This window comes from Apteryx rowi, unplaced genomic scaffold (genome assembly GCF_003343035.1).
Source record: "Apteryx rowi isolate R43461 unplaced genomic scaffold, aptRow1 scaffold_3, whole genome shotgun sequence".
NCBI lineage: Eukaryota > Metazoa > Chordata > Aves > Apterygiformes > Apterygidae > Apteryx > Apteryx rowi.
In genome coordinates, this window is record NW_020449418.1 from 8,348,744 (window position 1) to 8,362,932 (window position 14,189).

At 68.4% G+C, this 14,189-nt stretch overlaps 2 protein-coding genes across 2 annotated transcripts in view; one reads left to right on the forward strand and one right to left on the reverse strand.

Moving 5' to 3' along the window:
* The first annotated feature begins 2,254 nt into the window (after positions 1–2,254).
* Positions 2,255–12,176, forward strand: R3HCC1L (R3H domain and coiled-coil containing 1 like). The gene is made up of 7 exons (XM_026069690.1): positions 2,255–2,327; positions 3,654–5,056; positions 9,582–9,757; positions 9,866–9,936; positions 10,234–10,329; positions 10,685–10,825; positions 11,685–12,176. Exons 1-7 carry the CDS (start codon positions 2,255–2,257, stop codon positions 11,738–11,740), a joined length of 2,016 nt encoding a protein of 671 aa, XP_025925475.1. The 3' UTR covers positions 11,741–12,176.
* A 1,856-nt stretch (positions 12,177–14,032) lies between these two features.
* The window catches only part of LOXL4 (lysyl oxidase like 4), a 5,732-nt gene continuing 5,575 nt past the window's right edge, over positions 14,033–14,189 (reverse strand). The window contains exon 12 of the mRNA XM_026069691.1: positions 14,033–14,103. Within this exon, the coding sequence (XP_025925476.1) occupies positions 14,033–14,103 (71 nt within the window). The remainder of the gene's footprint in view (positions 14,104–14,189) is intronic.

Genomic DNA, 14,189 nt, shown 5'->3' on the forward strand with positions numbered 1-14,189 from the left:
CCTGCCTCGCTTTGCCCGGGCRGCCCAGCCTGGGTGGGTGCACGGAGGCGCCGGCGCCGGCTGGGTTTCCCCTTCCTGGGGAAAGGAGCTGTGCGGTGCCCAGCGCTACGGCCCCGGGCTGCGGCAAGCGCCTCTTCCCTGGCTGCGCGGGGAGAGGAGCCTCCCGGCGCCAGCCGTCTCGCTAATGCAGCACCATCTGGTTTGGAGGGTGAGGCAAGGTGAACGGCAAGCTTTCGAGGAGCCCGTAAATCCTGCGCGTGAAGGCTCCTCTTCCTGGAGGTGACTTGGGAAGTGCGTGGAGCCCTGCTGCTCCCCCCGAGCAGTGCTGGCGTGCGCGGGGGCGGAAGGGAAACCCCGAAGTGTCCTGGCCGGGCAGCGTCCCCACGTCGGCAATCCTTGGTGGCCCCRGGGAGCAGAGCCTGTGGGGGTCGGTGATCACCCCTGTGGGGATCGGCATGGGGCTCGGTGCCCTTTGCAGGAAGGGCTCCGGCATGGGCATGGACACGGGTGGCTGCAGTGGTGCAGCTCCGTGCTGTCCGCCAGGCCTCGGCTSTTTGTGGCATTTGTCTTCCAGACTTGCCTGCCAGGGAGAATTTCCCTGGAAGAGGTTTAGTGGAAGCATCTTGGCTGCTTTGAGAGCGAGGCAAGCGGTGGAGAAAGCTCTTTCCCCTTTTTATAGCTGTAAAATACATCTTTTAGCAAGTCCAGCCTTGAAGCTGCAGACTGAGACTTGGGGGTTTGGCTGGGAAAAATCTTTTAGGAGAGCAGGTTTAAGTGTCCTGCAGAAGCGGAGTTTGGTGCGAGGAAGCTGCAGCCATGTGGTTCTCGCACCGTGTTCGGCAGCGGCTATTTTTGCACGCGCTCCTTGCTGAGCGTGCAAGCTGCTCTGTGGAGGAGACCAGGGCTGCGCTAATTCGGGCGCGCGCCGGCCCGGCCACGACACAGGTGCTGGCGCCCGGCTCCTGCCCTCTGCCCAAGGGTGCCGTGCTGCAGGCAGCTGCCTCGCCACGGCGGGGAGGCGAGCGTGGGGCCGGGCTCGGCGCTGCTCTTGTGCCTTCTCTGGGGCCGGCCGCCTCCAGGACCCGCCGAGGYGCTGCTGCTCGCGGAGCCGGAGCAGGGATGCTGCTCCCGGGCTGGCTGCCCCCGTCRTTCCGCGCCCTCCGTGGCGAAACGGTCGCTGGCGTCGCGCGTGTGGCCTTGCGGCCGGACGCTGCTCCGTGCAGGCTGGGAGGTGTTTGCCAGGCATTAAATAAGCGTGCATTAAATAAGCCTTGCGCAGTYGGTACGGCCCGCGGAGCACGAGGGGGAAATGCCGGTGCCCGAGGGCTCTGCGCGCCCCCTCCCTTCCCGGCACTCGGCAAGGTTGGGCTGCTGCTCGGTGAGAAAATGTATAACGCCTCGGTGTTGAAAAATGACCAGCGCAGACCTTGGACGGTTTATAGGATACGTTCTTTCCTCGCAGTCGATAAAGATAAAGGGGACCATTCTGCCAGCGAAATTAGTGTATCAAAGGATGAAAAAAATGACAAGTGCTGCATATGTCTCCCYGGTGAGAAAAATGGTCCGGGAGGTGTCACCCCGGCCCCCGTGCGAGGGGCGGCCGGTGCCGCGGCGGTGGTGGGACGGAGCACGTCAGGATGCTCCTCGGGACGTGGCCCCGGCGCTGCCCCCGAGCCTGCYGGCCCTGCCTGGAGGCACGGGGCATGGCCCGGCACGGGGGTCAGCCCTGCTCCGTCTCCGGGGCCGGGCTGGCCGCTAGGCGTGAGAAGGAGGAGCCGGGCGATTGCTGCAGGTTTCCCCGCCGGAGCGGCTGAGCCGGCTGCTGTCTCCATCGCACCGGGCCGGGCTTGCTGGCGGTTTTGAGAGCGCCGCGAGAGACCCATCCATCACGCCGAGGCTCCGCAGGGCCTCGCCGAGAGCTCCGCTCCGTCCGTCCATCCATCCGTCAGGAGGATGGAGTGAGATTTAGCGGAGCAGGCAGCCCTGGATCCGAGACGCTTCCCCACCAGCGCTCGCAGCGGTGGCTGAGGTCCGACCGCAGAGCGCAGCCCCGGGCTCGGCCTGCCCTCGCCTTCCTGGAGCCGCCGGCAGCGTCGGCYCTCCCGGAGGGTGGCGCGGGAACCGGGCCGCGGGAGCCGCCGGGGAGCSTTTGCGCCTCTGCCGGGCCGGGGCTGCGCGTCCCCGAGGCTGCGCTTAGCTGAGTTTGAGGCGAGGGGAGAGGAGAGGAGCCTAATGTACCGGAGGTGCCTCGGAAATGAGAGCCTTGGACGAATTCCTGGCCCTATTGATCCGCCGGCAGTTTATGCATCCTGACATTCATAATCTCGGTAAGCTCTGATGTTCCAGATTAATGGGCCCAGGGGCTGTCCATCCGTCACTTCACATTAATTACTGAAGAGGTGTTTTTCCAGTGATTTACCTGACAGCGGCCTGTGATGAATACCCCTAAACAGAGTGGGCAGTGATTAATCACGGGGCCCCAGCCCGGCCCCACTCTGCCTTCCCCTCAACCACAGCCCAGACCCCCGCGCCATCCGTCTCCATAAACGCTGCCTGATGCATATTTATAGGGGCATGGGGCCTGGCAGATAGCAAAGCGCCCGCTTGTGCCAAAGATGATGAAAAATAAATCTCTGCCGGGCCGGGGCAGCAGGTGAGCGGGGCGCCGGGGCCRTGGCATGCCGGGGTGGCAGGGACTCTGCCCCTCGCCTGGGGACACCAGGCGGAGGAAGCCACTCTGGCTCCGAAAGCTTGGAGCTGCCCGATGTTGAGGGTCGCAGGTGCCGTGCACGCACATCCCGCGCGTGGGGCTCCGCGCCGAGGCAGCGGGCTGCAGCGAAGAGCGTCRCGACGTGCGCTAGACTCCCCTGCCTTCGCCTCGTAGCTCCCTCAGCCTCCTCCTGCGGTGCCGTTTGCCCCTCGGCAGCTGGTTTTAGTGACAGTGGGAGACAGGATGGCGGAGCAGACTCCCGCTGCCTTCGTGCTGCGGAGGGGGGCAACGCATGAGCTGGTTTTACTAATAAAAACTCACGATGGTTTTGAACATCTTCAAAGCGAAACCAGGAGCTTCTACGTGCCCGGCGTGGCCAAGAGGTGGTGAGGCCGTAAGGGGGCCGGGAGGGGATGTGGGCAGCGAGGCAGCAGCGGTGGCACCGAGGGTGGCCCGTGACCGTGGCCGGGCTCCGCAAGCTGGCGGTGGCCCGTCGCCGGCCGGCACTGCAGTGCAGACGAGCTGTCCTTGCCGCGTCCCGTCTCATCATTCATTTGTGTTACGGTGGTGCCGGGTCCGTCGGTGCTCGGAGCCGGGCTCGCRGGGTGCTCAGCGGTGGAGAGAGCCGGCGCCTTGCTCAGCCTCGCGAGCGGCGCAGCTGGCTCCGTCCTTTGTCCGGCTCTCGGGGGGGTTTCGTCGGCTGGATGTCCCTCGCTTTTTCCCCGTTTTGGCTGCAGCCCAGGCGCGTCGACCGTGTTTCAGTAGGGCTTGTGCAGCACCATCCTTGCCTTCCCCTGCTCCCGTGGCTTTTGCCCGGCAAAAGCTGCAGGCGGCGGTGATGGAGCTGCCCTTTCCTTGCCGGCCCCGTGCCGGGCTCCCGCGCCGGGCTCCCTGGGCACTGGGATGCGGGCCGGGACTGATGCTTTCTCTCTCCCGTTCGCAGGCGGCAGCGGCACCATGCAGCAGGAGGGKGAGAGCAGCCGGCCTCGCCGCAGGAAGCCCGACATGGCGCTGTACGTGCCCAAAGCGCGGCGGGAGAGGACGGCCCCAGGAGCGGGCGGCTCGGCTGCCGGTGCGCCGGCGGGGCCAGTGAACCACCACCCGGCGCAGGACGTCTCCAAAGGCCGTGCCGAGGGGCGGCGGCGAAGCCCCAGCGCCAGGACGCGCGCGGCGAGGGAGAGCGGAGCGGCGAGGCGGGAGAGCGAGCCRGGCGCCTGCCCCCAGGAAGCCTCCACCGGGGACTCCGGCGTTCCCACGGAGCCGCGGCTGGAGAGGCCGGGAGCCGGCAGCCCCGAGGGCCCGGGAGCATTGCCCAGCGCACTGGAGCCCTGCCCGGATCCGGCCCTTGCCCAGCCCCAGGAGAAAGCGTGCCACCACCCAGGGTTTGGGGAGCGCGGCCGCGGCTGCCCGGAGGCCAGGACAGCGCCGAGCCCTCGTGCCCAGCCCGGGGCCACGGAGGCAGCCGCCGAGCCCGGGGGGGACCCCGCCAGCCACGCGGCAGCTCGGCCGGGCGGGAGCGCGGTGCATCGGACAGGGGCGAGCAGCGTGCCGCAGCATTCGGGGGACGGCGTGCCGGGCCCGGCCGGGGCGCGAGCCGGGGGCTGTGCCGAGCGCGGGGGCGAGGGCGCCCGGCAGCGGGCAGGGGAGGGGAGCGGAGACGGTGTGCCGGAGCTCGCGGGGGAGCTCACGGGCGGCCCAGGGGCGGCGGAGGAGAGGGAGCGTGGCGGCTCTCTCCCTGCAGCGCAGGGCGAGGGCTGTGCCTTYGGGCTGGCCGACGAGGAGGAGGGAGAGAGTCTGGGAAGCACATCCGAGCCCACYGGAGAGGGCCTCTCCGAGGTGCCCGGAGGAGCCGGCTGCTCGGGGGGTGGCGTGGGCAATGCACCGGTGTTCCCGTGGGAGAGCGCCCCAGGTGCCGGCAGCTGCCCCGAGCTCCTGGTGGGATGCGCGGGGGGGCGGCTGTTGCTCAGCGTGGAGGAGAGCGCTGCTGGTGCCGAGGATGCTGGCGGGATCGGCTCATCTGGCCGGGCGGACGGCAGCGCTGGGGCCGAGTCAGTGTGCGGGCACGAGGCTGAGAGCATCCCGCGGGGCCCGAGCGAGGAGACGGCGAGCAGCGCATGGGAAGGGGCGCCCCCGGAGAGCCGCGAGCCCCGGTGCTCCCTGGAGGTGCTGTGCCGTGGCGTCGCAGAGCTCTCGCCCGCAGCCCCGGCCGAGGCGCCGGCGCGGGCAGACGAGGACGGCGGAGGTCTCCGTGGCGTGCGGGACGGTGCGAGCCCGGGAGCCGAGGAGAGCTGGGACGCRCTGTTCAACGATGACGGCGACTGCCTGGACCCCCGCCTCCTGGAAGAGGTACGTGTGGCGCCCGCGTGGCCGGGGGACGGCTGTCCTTGTGTCCCCTGCGGGAGCAGCAGCTCGGGCTGGGGCACCTGCCGCCGCGTAAAGGCCTGGGAGGACGTGAGAGCAGCCGCCCCTTGCCTGGACCGTTTGCATCCCATCCCTTGGTGCCAGCGAGGCTGTGCGAGCTGGGGGAGATCTTCCCTTTATAGTGCATAAAGTGCACCCAGTAAAACGTGCCCGAGCGCCGTAAACGGCAACTGCACCCTCGTGAAGCCGGGGCTGGTAATAAAGAAATGAGCTGAGACGGATGGGCTCCCATTGAACTAGCAACATGAAGTTTCCTCAAAAGTGCGGCTTCTTAATCAGCTGTGCCTCATTACCATATCTTCCTGTAAGTGTGTGGCTAAATTTACTACAATTAGCTGCTCAGCGCTGGGACCCACGCAGCTTTCCTGCCGTTTGCAGGGGAAGCGCAGCTTTTGCGCTGGGGCTGGAAATCCATTATTGCATTTTAAATCAGTAGCGTAAAACTGGTAATTTTCGCAATGACATTAATGGACCGAAAGTAACAAACAGTGCCAATATCGTTAAAATGAACGTCCACCCCGGGCTGAAAGCGAGGTTCGAGGTGGCGGTCGGTGCCTGATAATAGCCGCTAGGCAGAAATGGGATTAGCTGAGCAGCCTTGTTACCGAGGGGCAGCTCCTGACCCCCCGGTCTCGCGGCTGCCCGGGTGCTGGGAGGGCGCCGGGCGAAGCGGGCTGGCAGCGCCTGCGCTCGGGTGCGAGTCTGCAGAGCGGCGAGCCYGGCGGCGGCGCGGCGGAGGGGCTGGCTTGGACCTGGGAGGGGTTTGGGGAGCCTTCGTCCCCGCTTCGCTCTGCCCCGCCGCGTTTCGCGACCCTCGAGYGCTCGCGCCGTGGTTGTGGCGCACGCGCTGAGTGCCGCTGGTGCAAGGGGGACGCTTTGCTGCTCGAACGCCGTTCGYGTCTCCCCTGGTCAAGGGGAGGGCGCGACGGGGAGGAAGGCGAGGAGGCAGCGCGGCGCCGGGGCCAGGCTTGGCGTGCAGGGAGCACCCTCGGAGCAAGCCACGCTCCTCGCGCATCCTGGCACGTGCAGCCTGGCTCCTGCGCGGCATGCTGGAGCATCCGTGTTCGATTCCCTGCGCGCAAGCTCTCCATAAAGGTGGGGCTTTTTTTTTCCTGAAACCAGTGAATAAGAACTCAAAACAGGGACTTATCAATTATAAGTTGCTGTCTTCCCCCCTTGGCTCCCCCATGCTGCTCTCCTGGTTTTCCAGCCCCTCGCTCTGGAGCCGCAGAGGCAGGCGAGCCTGCTCAGGGAGGGAGCAGAGTCTCGGGGAGATGGAGCTGTTGTTAATTAACAAAAAGGACAAGAAAATTAGTAGTGTTCTTCGTCATAACTGAATCCTTATGCACTGCGGATAGCCGGCGGAGAGCAAGATTTATGACATTCTATATGGAGACAAGATTTCTGATAGCAGACGGCTCTTTAATCTAGCAAGAAAAAACATAACGAGATCCATTGGCTGGAAGCTGAAGCCAGACCAATTCAGACTAGAAATAAGGCACCCATTTTTAACACAGAGGGTAATTAACCACCGGAACAATTTCCTTGCGGGCTTGGTGGATTCTCCATCAACTTGATGAGCGCCCGGGGCCTGCCTGCAGGCTTGAGGCTTGGCCAGAGCACGCGAGGGCTGGCATGAGCCGGCCGGCGCGGGAGCYGGGGGGTCCCCGCGGTCCCGCGAGGAGCCGGATGGGCTCGGAGGGGTGCGAGCCCGCGGCGCGGGTGCCTGCGACGGCTTGCCTCCTCTTCCTCTCCGAGCGGTGCTGCTGTTTGCGGTGGGGAAGGGCTTTCTCCTYGCAGCTGGCTTCTCCGCCTGGCGTCTCGGCGAGCGAGCGGGAGTGTAAGTGAGCTGCCACGGACACCTGTAACATGCTCCAGCTAGGATAAATCTTTAGAGAGCAGTGAGCCGTGACAGACAGACTTCATTTCCTGCGGCGCCCTGCCTCTGCCATCCCTGCGTCCGTCAGGCGAGCCGTTCCCGGAGCAGGTGCCTATCAAGCGCGGGCAGTCGCTCGGGAGGGCAGGCTGAATTAGAGGCGAAGGCTACATTAATGCAGCACTAAAGCAGCACATTTACCGTCAGCTCTCGCAAGTCAGGAAGCGCCGGCGCGGGGGGGACCGTGCAGACGCGTGCGCTTGCGTCTGCGCCACGGCCCCCCCTTAATTGCGTGCTCACGCGCTGCCTCCAGTACAGGGTGCTCTCTGCCCTCCGGACGTGTGTGTCCCGTGGGTGCCCTGGGGTGGGGGGGAGCAAAGCCAAATCRCTGCTCCTAACCCCTGCGGGTCCTGGCTTTCGGGAGTTTCCTTGCGTATCGTCGAGCTCGGGATGCGTGGTGCCGCGGTTCCTCCAGGGCAATGGGAGCCGAGTGCCGCGGTGGGTGCTGTGCCCCGGGCACAGCGGCCTGACCCCCAGCTCTGGTCCACCTGCCGCCCTGGGGGTGCAGCTTTATCCCCCCTTTCTGTGCGGAGGGCGAGAGCCCGTCTCCCGAGCACCCCTCCGGGCCGCAGCCTGGCCGGGCGAGGGCAGCGGTGCCGCCGGCTCGGGCGGACCTGTTGAGCCGTGCCGGCGCGCAGCTGAGCCCCGCCGCCAGCCTGCTGCCGTCCTTCGCCGCCTGCCGCACGCAGTGGTTTGTGAAGGTCAAGGACCGCTCCGGCGCTTTGCGCTCGCGCTCTCTAATAATTTTCCCCGGCACCTGGCACTACCTGAGTGCTCTGCTCCCTCAAGCATCCCTGCRGGGCCTCATCCTGCCGCAGGGCAGCTCCCTGCAGCCGGCGGGGGCAGCGGGTGCCGGCCCCGGCGGGATGAGCGCGCTGYCCCGCACAGGGCGCTCTCGGGTAGTGGGAGACCATCCCGGGGCAGCCAGGCTCTGCCGGCAGCGCTGGCTCGTCCCGCCGGCTCCATAACTCAGCTCTCCCCTCTGCCGGCATCCAGCCGCCCTGGCAGCACCCCCTCACCTGCCGTGAATCCGTCTTCCCCATAAAATTGTCGGAGTGAACACTTTTTATTGACTGAGCTGGCTGGGATTTATGGACTCTAACCTTCCAGCCGTGGTGCGCGCGGCTATGATCGCTCGGGGGATCGGCCTGGGAACCCGGCTGAGTTATGCGCCGGCTCCCTGCGCCGTGCCGTGCTGGCCCCCAGTGCCATGGGCCCCGCGTGCGGTGGGGACGGGGGAGCCGGGGCCGCGCAGACCAACGGCCCCGCTGCCGCTCGAGCGGGGCTGTAAATCGGTGGGGGCGCCCGGGCCGTGCCGGGGCGCGCAGCAGTGCGGCCGGGCGCTGGGTTGGGGAGCACGCCGGAGAGTGGAGGTGCGGGAAGCAGCGCCGGGGGCCCCCGCCGGTGCTGGTGTCGCGGGGTGCCCGGGGCGGTGGGGAGCGCGGGGGTGGCTTTGTTGCCCCGCCGCCTCGTGGGACCCTGCGTGCGGGGCTGGTGCCCGTCGTCTTTTCAAAGCAACGTTGAAAAATCGGAGAGAGGCGGAAAGGAGTGGCAGACGTCATTTTTTAGGGCTAGAGAAAGTGCCCCGCTGTGAGATACTAAGCAAGCACAATCCGTTTAGCTTATCAAGGAGAAGACTGAGAAGTGACTTGATTACCGTGAGTAAGTGCCGTCACGGGGCGACAGTACCTGGGACCGAGGGCTCTTTAATCCAGCAGAGAGGCAGAACGAGAACCAACGGCTGGAAACTGAAGCCAGGCAAATTCAAATTAGAAATAAGGCATAAATTTTTAGTGGCGCAGGTGATTAACCGCTGGAACTAACTCCTTGGGGGAGCGGTGGCTTTTCCCTCTCGGGGGTCCGGTGCCGGGCTGTGAGGCAGTGCATGCAGGTGGTGCAGGGCAGCGGGACGGGGCACGCCGAGCGTCTCTCCTCCTGGCCTTTCTGCCGTGCTCCTTGCTCTTCCCTCCATGTATTTGGAGTGCGCAAAGTCGCCTGTGCCGGCTCTGCGGCGGGGCCCTCCCGGCCTTGGCGCGGGAAGCCGTGAGTGCGATGCCGGCTGCAGGCGGGGGGAGAGGGGCGCTTTGCCGCGGCCGGCAGAGCCCCAGGCTGGCGGAGGCTTGTGCGGGGTTGGGGCTCTGCTTTGGGTGCCTCCCTCCTGGCCGGCCGCGCCGGGGGGCCGAGCGCTGCCCCACTGCTGCCGTTCCCGCCACGGCCTCGGGGACGGCTGAGCATGGCGAGCGGAGGCAGGCCGTTAATGGGAAAAGCGAGCGCGTGGCACGAGAGCCCTGGTCGATAACTCCCGCTATCCCCAGTGCCATTAATCCACCCGCAGCRCAGGTGTCCGGAGCGCGGCCCCAGACCGCTTGCCGGGGACTGCGCGCCATTAATCAGTCTGCTCGCTCCACGCGGGCGCGGGGGCTTCGGCGGCGCGGTGCTGCCCGGCGCGGGGGCGCGTGTCCCCCTGCAGCGGGCAGGGAGGCTCACCGCTGCGCCTGTCCCCCCACGCTGCAGCTCTCGGGGGGCGAGGAGCGCCGGGAGAGCCTCCAGGCGCCGCGCTTCRACTACTACGGGGCCGAGCCGGCCGCGCCGGACCTCGGCGCCGACGAGCTGCCCCACGTCATCGAGATCTACGACTTCCCCCCGGACTTCCGCACCGAGGACCTGCTGCGCGTCTTCTGCRGCTACCAGTGAGTCTGCCGGCACGGCCGCGGCCCCCCGGCCCCCCGGCATCCTGCCTGGGACCCCGTGCCCCCCGCGGCACTGCCCTCCTCGGTGACCCTGCGTCTCTCCGGCAGGAAGAAGGGCTTTGACATTAAGTGGGTGGACGACACGCACGCCCTGGGCATCTTCTCCAGCCCCATAACGGGTAGGCGCGCCGAGCGGCTCGTGGGGCGTGTGGTGGGAGGATTCGGGGAGCCRGTGAAGCGCCACGGTGCTGGGGAAAAGGGAAGGTGCCTTCGCTGCCTCCCCGGGACCCTCCGAGCGTTTCCCTCGGCTCAGCTGTGCTCCGAGGCCAGCGTCCGGACGCTGGGGAGGACTTCCTGCAGCCTGGATGCTGTGGGTTGGGCCCAGCCCCGTGGGCATGGAGACACCTGGCCCCGTGCCGCCCCGGAGCGGGCTCCCCGGCAGGACGGCCTGGCGATGCACTGCTTTCTCCTCGCAGCGCGCGATGCCCTCAGCACCAAGCACCTGATGGTGAAGACTCGCCCGCTGTCCCAGGGCACCAGGGCGGCCAAGGCCAAAGCCAGGGCGTACGCCGGTGAGCGGGGCTGCGCGGCTGCTGGCGTGGGTGGGCAGGAGCGAGCATCCTGGCGGCGCCGGCTCCGGGCGCGGAGGCCCTGGCACGTTTCCTGTGCTGCAGCACCTTCGTCCTGGTGCCAGGCCAGGGCATGGTGGAAGCAGCCTTGGGGCAGCTCCGCGGGGCAGGGTTGGGGTCAGATGGTGCCAGCAGGGCTTTTCCCACTGCCGCCCTGCCTGGCGTATCCGGGAACTGCTTGGGAGCCAGGCCCGCTCCCCCTTCCCTTCCCTTCCCTTCCCTTCCCTTCCCTTCCCGGGTGTCCCTGCGTGCCCCGGCGGGTGCCGTGTGCTGACGCTGCCCTGCGCGCTCTCCCCAGACTTCCTGCAGCCTGCCAAGGAGCGCCCGGAGACGTCGGCGGCCCTGGCCCGGAGGCTGGTGATCGGCGCCCTGGGGGTGCGCAGCAACCAGACGAGAGCCCAGCGGGACGCCGAGCGCAAGAAGCTGCAGGAGGCCCGGGGTGAGCTCCTGGCTGCGGGTGGCGGGGGGCACCTGGCCTCCGGGCTGGCGYGTGGGGAGGGCCGGGCCAGGCTGGACGTGCTGCCAGCCAGATGGGGTCCCYCGAGGGCTGCAGCAAACGTCCTGCTGCCCGCCGGACTTGGCAGCGCCTGGCGGAGAGAAGCGGGAGGCAGCGGTGCTGGTGGGAAGCTCCTGGTGCCTCTCCATCCGCAGGCCAGCGAGAGCCTGGCAGCTCCCGTTCTTGGGAGCGACGGATGCTCTTGTGTCCTGCCCCCAGCAGCAGCAAGCTCTCCTTCCCCTCCTGCCCCGAGCCAAGCGTCCCTCCCTGCTCCTCTCCAAACTGCACCTCGCCGTGCCGGGGCTGGCAGCAGCCTGCCGCCGTGCATTACTGGTGCTGCCGGCCCCATGGCTTGCAGCGGCCCCAGGGATCCCGCAGCCCTGCTGTAAGAAGGACCTTCGCCCGCTTTGCTGCTGACCCTTGGGGGTGGCTGGGCCCTCCTGGTGTTTTAACTTCCCAGCTCCGCTCTGCCGGCAGGCACCCGTGTGCTGGAGCATTTTTCCATTTTTCCTACGGCTGTGTCTGGACCCTGGGGGCTGGGACCTGCCCTTGCACTGGGGAAGGACAGGGCCAAAGTGCAGGTGCTCAGCTCTCCCCATCGTTTGGCTTGGTGCTTGCCCCCATACGGAGCCCCCAGTGCCCTGGGTGACACTGCACAGGACGCAGAGGGATGTGGGGCGCAGGTTTGGTACCCCTTGCCTGCCCTCCCTGGGCGGGAGCCCCTGGCAGGGGGCTGTGCCCTGTGCCCGGGGTGCTGTGTGGCCAGGGTTTGGGATTTATCCCTCCTCGCTTGGCTCCACAGAGAGGAAGCGCCTGGAGAACAAGCAACGGGAAGATGCCTGGGAAGGCCGGGAGTGAGCCGGGAGGCTGCACCTTCAGCCCTGCTGGCAACGCGGCTGGGGGCTCGAGCCCCTCGCTTGAGGCAGGCAGGGCACCCTGCACCGTGGCGGTGGGTGCRGGTCCTACCGGCGCCCCGCGGGCTCTGCACCAGGTCCCGGCGCACTGGGTCGCTGCACCGAAGCAGGACAGGGCCAGCGCGTGGCTGGTCCCGGGGCTGAGCAGAGCGTTGGTRGGCCGCTCTGTGCTGCGTGAACGTCGTCTCCGGTGGGCAGCGTGGGGCCGCGCTGCCTGGCCRTGCCCGGGGCTGGATCCTGTGCCGTCTGCAGCAGCCGGGGCAGAGCCGGCGGGACGTGGGGAGCTTTGCCGCGAGCACCCTGGGCTGTGYGTCGTGGGGCGGCCGCGGCCTCGGCCGGCCTGGGAGGGCTTTGTGAGCGAGAGTCACTGTACTTTTATTTTGCTAATAAATCCAATTATTTTACGTTGCCTGGGTGCGCTGGGCTGCGGCGCTCTGTGCCCGTGCAGAGGGGCCGGGGCAGAGCAGGCTGAGCGTGTCCTCCCGGTGCGCAGTGCGCGGGGTGCAAGCCCAGCCGGGCCGGGCCGGGCCGCTCGCTCTCTCCTGGGCCTGGCCGGAGACGCGGGGAGGCTGCGTCGGGGCCGGCCGGTGCTGCGGGGGAGCGGGCCGGGGCCGGGCTGCCAGCCGGCAACATCCCCGGCGGGTGTCAGAGGCGGCCTTGCCGCCAGCTGCAAAGGGCACCCGTGCGTGGGGGCGTCCCGGCGGGGGGAGGACGGGGGTCACAGACCGTGCTGCTTCCTCTGCCAGCCCCGCGCAGCTGCGCGGCCGCCGCAGCGGGGCCCTTGTYGGCACCGTGGGGAAGGGCCGGCCCCGGCCCCGCGCCTCTGACGTGGCCGCGCTGCTGGAGGCGGTGGGGCCGGGGGCTGCCCACTCGCTCCGTGCCCCCGGCTGGTCCCCGGCGGGGGGCGGAGGCGCTGGCCGTGACCCCGGCTGCCGCCGTGCCCAGCAGCTGTGCACGGTGCTGGGGCGCTGCCAGGCGTGGGCCGGCTCGGCCGCAGCTTTCCGCAGCGAGTGTCCGGGCAGCCGGGCGGGTGGAAAGTTTCGGCTGGGCCAGSGCGGCCACGCCGGGAGCCAAGCTGGAGGTGGCGGCACTTCTCTCATGCCGAAAGCATTTTCCTGGCCCTCACGCCTTGCCGGCAGCAGGGAGAGCCCATGGGAAGGCCTGGGGGTGTGTGTGTGCTGTGCTCACAGCTTCCCAAATCCCTGCGGAGCAAGTCTCCGGCTGCACGCGCCTCGCCACGGTCACTGGCCGGGGGGCCGCCTAGCCGACGTGCTCGGGGCTGCCTTCCACTGTGGCTCCTCCATRTGCCGGGGCCATCACGTGGGGATGCAGCCTGGGCTGTCCCGGCTCCGCGGGGCTGCTCGCAGTGGGGCGGGGGTGCCCGGGCGAGGGGGGGGCCRGGCGCTGCGATGGGGTTGGGGAGAGCGGAGTGCTTGGGCTCGGACTAGAGCCGGGCAGGGGGCAGGAGCCCAGTGCCCACCTGGGGAGTGGGCTCCCTTTGGCCGCTGGTTTTTGTCCAGCCCCGGTGGGGCCGGCGTCCTGCAGCGGTGTCACACGCTGGCTTGACCCCCTGCCCCGGCGGCGGCTGGGCGGCCGAGCTGCTGGGATGCGCCTGGGAAAGCCCAGYGCGGCGGCTGCAGCCGCGGCGGCTGGTGGGCTGGCTGCCGGCCCAGTGCTGCCACTGTGACCCGGCCGGGCACTGCGCGGCTCGCGYGGGGTCAGCCGGTTCGGGGACAGGCTGCCCCGGGCTCACCCCGGCGAGGACTCGCCGGCCGGGAGCCAGAGCCGCTTGTCGCCGGCGGGGCTGCAGGTTTGCTGAGCTGTGCGCGTGGCCGCAGACCGGACCGGCACCGCCGCTCCCATTGCACAGCAMCTTTATTAAGGGCACGACTGCGGCACGGGCGGCAGCGGCCAGGGCCTGTCCTGAGTCCGGTCGGGCAGTGGGGGCCGGGCGCGCGGGCTGAGGTAGACGTCCTGGGGGGCACCTGGAGCTGCAGAGGTGGGGGCTGTCCCCACACCCGTGCCCGCCTCGTGCACATCCCGCTGGCAGCGTGGGGCTGGGCACCCCCAGGCGCTCCCCGCTGGGCCCAGCGTTTGTCTCTGTCCTGGCGGCAGCATCCATAAATACAAAATACTTCGAGTCCCTGAGCTCAGTGCGGTGCTGCCACGGCCAGGGATGCGGGAAGCTGAGAGGCCGGAGCTGGTCCCCTCGGAGCACAGCGATGCCGAGGGGTGCTCACACGAGGTTGTTGGCCAGGCGCTCCCATCGCTCCAGCTCGCTGACCACGTCAGCACCGTAGGCATCACCTGGGGAGAGGGATGGGGTGAGGTGGCAGACGGGACCAGCGGCACCCCCAGCCCTGCCTCCTCCCTTGTCCCAGACCCCCCACCCC